Source organism: Balaenoptera musculus, chromosome 8 (genome assembly GCF_009873245.2).
Source record: "Balaenoptera musculus isolate JJ_BM4_2016_0621 chromosome 8, mBalMus1.pri.v3, whole genome shotgun sequence".
Taxonomy (NCBI): Eukaryota; Metazoa; Chordata; class Mammalia; order Artiodactyla; family Balaenopteridae; genus Balaenoptera; species Balaenoptera musculus.
The window spans coordinates 81,323,730-81,328,740 of record NC_045792.1 but is presented as its reverse complement, the minus strand read 5'-3'; the positions used below and the strand labels follow the sequence as shown (position 1 = coordinate 81,328,740).

Here is a 5,011-nt window from a genome sequence, read left to right as displayed (position 1 = left end):
TGTGATCTTGTCTGGGTCACTTGACATCCTTGGGCTTCAATATCAAAAATCCAAGGAATGAACTAGAGACTCTCCAGTGACCCCAGCCACTCTGTGATTCTCTCTTTGCTTTTTCTTTCCCCACTACATCAGAAAGTGACTTCAAATAGTGACAGGAAATTTAAACAAGGAAATACATTTAGAAATGCAACAAAATTAATTTTAATATCTCCAAAGGTCAGGACAAGTAAATATTACAGAAGCACTAGAAATTTTTTTGTAAGAGTCTTTCTACTAGTATTATAAACATATAGACATTTTAGTCATCTGCTTTTATATGGAAAAAAAAACTCAAATCTATGACTCTGGTGGCGAGTATCTTTATTAAAAAAATAAGATTTAAATAAACAATCTGAACATGAAACAAGTACATAACTAAGAGAGGTAACATCTCGAAATCAACTCATGAAATAGTTTCAATATTTACCCTCTTGAAAGAAACAGATTTGGGAGAACATTGATAGACAAAAGACTGATATAGAGAGGATTCTAGAAAACAGCAGTTTTTTGGTTTTTTTTCTCATGGCTAATTCTTCCTAAAAGAGCTATTTCTTTACACAAATGTATTTGTAGGTAAGATAAATGTACTTATAAACTTGCCAAAATTGCTTTCAAATCTGCTTTCAAATCCACCTCTCTCCAAAGGTGTGGATCCCAGCCTGGAGGGCAGGGCGATGTAGTTTTTTTCCTACTTCCCAAAGGGAGTTTTGCAGGAGCCTGACAGCATTTGTTGCATTTATTTAAATGATGGAGTAGATGTGGGCTTATTTCCACAAGCCCACATTAACATTTCTCGCTTTTGCCCTTAACTAAAGGGGTTGGTAGTAATAGCTTGTAAATCCTGAGCTCGTTAACCACCACCTGCCTGAACAATTCAGAGAGATGCATCCTGTCTCCATCCACCCTCCATGTGCCAGAGAAGAAGAGGTGAAGCGGAACTGGAACAGATGCCCCGCTTCCGTGGCCTGGCCGGCATTGCTGAGCCCAGCCTCATCAGATAGCCTCAGACATCCTCTTTCAGTGTTGTCCTACCCCCTACCTTTCTGCTCTTACTTTCCTTAAGGAAGCCATTACTGAGTTTCTTACTAAAGTCTAGGCACGAAGTTAGGCATTGAGGCTACAATCACGAAGAAGAGACTGGGACTGCTCTTGAGGGCTCAGGAGTCTGGCAGGAGAATGCTACATTTAGTACTTTCACCCACTCAAGCTCATTTCCCTCCCCTGGGCACATATCCCTATGTCTAAGAGGAAGGGATTGCCTGAGAGGATTTCTAAGATTATTAAACGGGAAAGCCACCCCATGTCTGTAAGTTAAGTAAAACCGAATAAAACTTATGGAACCAGACCTAGAATACAGGGTTGGGTGGTGACAGGCCCCAGGCCCCAACACTCTCCATTCCTGGAGCTCCCCCTCTGCAGGAGAGCAGGGATCAGTGGGGTCTCCCACAGTGGTTTGCAGCCTGGGCACATGTACACACAGACTTCTTGGATGTCTTAGTCTTTCAGGACGAGGGTGGGCAGCTCAAAGTGTCCACTGCTCTTTATTCTTTGATTTCACTGAATGAGCAGTAGCTGGGCCCCAGGCCTCGCACGGTGCAGTCAGTGCTGTCGCTGTCACACTTGCCACAGTGACATTCAGAGGCTACTGGGTACGTATACAGGGAGTCTGCGTGGTGAGCACAGCCAGGCACTTTGACCGTCTCGTACACCAGCTCCTTGAAGGTACATGTTTTCTGGATGTTGGGCCTGGCTGGATCCTTGTACACTAGATCCTGAGTGGTTTAAGAGAGAGAGAGTTAGGTTACAGTATTCTGGAACTTTCTGTTTAGCTTAATCAAAATGAGACAGGGATTGAATACCGCTTGCTCTAACATTTACCCACTAAAGCTCACTTATGGAATTCCTAACCAAGGAAACATGATCTCATAAGTGACCTATATGCTATACCATGTTTCCTGATTGTTTTGGAAATCTTACAGAAAGTATAAGTTATTCCTTTTCCTATTCTTTATGTCTATGTCAAAATATTAATTATTTCTCCAACTATAGAGAAAGTTGAATTTTAATATAGAAAAATATGACAAATTTTAATGACTTTTTGTACTTAGTTGAAAGCTATAATAATGACAACTTGAACCATAAAACACTGGAGTTTAATTTCTCAGAAAAGTTTTCCAAATACATTGTCCCTGAGTATTTATAAAATATAAAACACTGAAGTTTAATTTCTCAGAACAATTTTCCAAATACATTGTCCCTGAGGATTTATAAAAAGTCAAAAAATATATAATGTGGAATGTTAATGCTTAGCTTAGCATGACTATGAAAGCTTTCATGAAAGCTCATGAAAATCGTGAAGATTTTAAATATTCCACAGTCCTGTAGACATCTTTCCCCCTTAAATGCTGTGTATTTTGCAGAGCTCTCAGTTTCAAAGGCTACATGGTTTGCATATAAAAACTTTAATCCTGGTAGTATAGGTTTATTGTAACACTTTCTAGTGAAAAAAAAATTCACTGAGGGAAGAAGTTGGCACTTCTGTTTATTTCAATATCATACCACCAAGTCTGTATCCCAGGAAGATATGATAAGTGGAGTTTGGTCAAACTCATTTACCGCCCCATAAAATATATTTCATTAAAAATTGCTGTTTTCGGGCTTCCCTGGTGGCGCAGTGGTTGAGAATCTGCCTGCTAATGCAGGGGACACGGGTTCGAGCCCTGGTCTGGGAAGATCCCACATGCCACGGAGTGACTGGGCCCGTGAGCCACAACTACTGAGCCTGCGCGTCTGGAGCCTGTGCCCCGCAACGGGAGGGGCCGCGATAGCGAAAGGCCCGCGCACCGCGATGAAGAGTGGCCCCCGCTTGCCGCAACTGGAGAAAGCCCTCGCAGGAACCGAAGACCCAACACAGCCAAAAATAAATAAATAATTAAATAAATAAAGTAGCTATAAAACGCAGCTTTCTTTTAAAAAAAAAAAAGCTTCTGCCCCATTTAGTTCTTTAAAAAAAAAAAAAAAAATTGCTGTTTTCAATTTCAGTTTATAGAATGAAATGCTGCATAGATAGCCAGGTGCTATAGGGGAAAAAAGAAGAAGTAGAAACTGCTTCTTTACTTGGATTAATTCAAAGAAGCTGCGTGAACACAAACTAGTGGTTTTATGCTTCTGTGCCTTGGTTTCTCAACGGTATAAAGAAGTGAGTGGGTTTGCTGATTCATTTTGGTTCTAATAGTCTGCAAGGACTGATTGTGTTCTCAGGATGCTTGTTGACATTTGTATTCAGGTGGGCCAATAAGACAGTTTTTATAACATGGCTGTGTTTTTATATGGCTTGCAAACATATTTTGGTACTATCTCTATTGTAGAGATATGGCTTCAATTACAGAAATTGGCTTTTGGGGAATATTGTAGCTCTTCTGTTATTAAATGTGTGTATGTTTATCTCTCCATATGTAAAATCTAGTATAGAACAATTTTTTAAAATTGCTTTAAATTTTAAATAAAATTTAAAAAATAGATTTGGCATATTACTAAATCGATCAGATCAAATCTGAGGCTTTCTTACATTTACCCTAATCAAATATAAGTCCAAATGTTTAACCGATATCATGGTAAATAACCCCAATCATAAAACAGGCAGTACTGGCTAAGGGACTCATGGCTATTCCTTGGGAAACTTAGAATATTGATAAAGTGGGAATTAATGAAGCCCGCCTCGTCCAGACCCTCAGCACCCTCACTTCCAGCAAAGCAAAGTACCTACCCGGGTGTAGCAGTAGCCCTCACACCATGTGGTGTTCATGCTTATGCAGAAGCCACATTCCTCTTTCTCCACCGTGATGGTGATGTTGGTCAGCTCGCAGCAGTTGCAGCAGATTGCTGTCCAGCAACAGAAGAGAAAGCAAAACTGGACAAACTTCATCCTGGGCTGGGAAGCAAACAATTAAGGCCCATGAGAAACCAAGACCAAAGCATTATAATTGTTATGTAAGTTGACCAAACCAAAAATAATTGGTCTACCCATCCTCTCCAGTCACATTTTGCTCCAGCAATGTTTTTTCCTTTTCTTTACGTCTTCGTTTCTTGAACAATCATTTCTTCTTATTCTCCTCCTCAATTTTTTTTTTTGTCAAAGTAGGAACATATTATAGATCAAAACTCTAATATAATGATTTAAGCAATGTTTAAAGATTAGGGTGGTACTGCTGACTGTCTTAAAGTGAATACGCTGAAGCAAGTAATTTTAATCATCATATTTGTCCCTTGATTATCATTTTAAAGACTATTTTTATTTAAAAAGAAAAAGAAACTTCTGTATTACAAAACTAGTTCTTCATTTTTAGCATCTCATAAGTGTTATCATTTGCTCTTGCTCCAACCTCCCCCCGCCATTGTTTAAAACAAGACTCTTTCAGAGGCCAGGTGAATGGTCTATGTAAAATCAATTGCTTGCTAGCAGTGATTACAGTGTATTAACCATATTTAAGAAGCCAAGTTGACGAGCACAAATTCCCTACACAACAGAAGTTGGAAAGCTCTAGATTTGTTCTCCAGATCCTGAAAAATCTGTAGATTTCAGAAGTAACTGTCACTGCTTGATAACTATAGATGCTGAGACTCACCTGAGGTTGGCTGCCTTGTCTGGGGAACGCTGTAGGCTGAGTCCAGTCTCTGTTCACCTTTTATACAAAATCGTCTGAAACTAACACCTTGTGGATTTGTTGGGTATTAGTAAGAGCAATGTTAGCCTGAAGCTTACTGTAAGTGAATCAGTGTTTAGATAGACAGGGAGATCAAGCCTTACTAAAGTAGTCTAAATGCAGTAGATCAAGAAAAATAATGTTACCAGAGATGATTATTTTATACAGATTAAATTTGATATAGTAGAACACCCACTCCTTTACCTTGTCAAATTAAATCTGACTCTGAGTTTTTCTTTTGTATCTTTAACTCAGGGAATTCAGAATCC

At 39.3% G+C, this 5,011-nt stretch overlaps 1 protein-coding gene across 1 annotated transcript; it reads right to left on the bottom strand.

Moving 5' to 3' along the window:
* Window positions 1–343: 343 nt before the first annotated feature.
* Window positions 344–4,691, bottom strand: LOC118899381 (follitropin subunit beta). Its single transcript, XM_036861039.1, has 3 exons — window positions 4,635–4,691; window positions 3,806–3,970; window positions 344–1,811 (listed from the first exon to the last, which is right to left on the bottom strand). Exons 2-3 carry the CDS (start codon window positions 3,962–3,964, stop codon window positions 1,581–1,583), a joined length of 390 nt encoding a protein of 129 aa, XP_036716934.1. The 5' UTR covers window positions 3,965–3,970; window positions 4,635–4,691; the 3' UTR covers window positions 344–1,580.
* Between the last annotated feature and the right edge of the window lie 320 nt (window positions 4,692–5,011).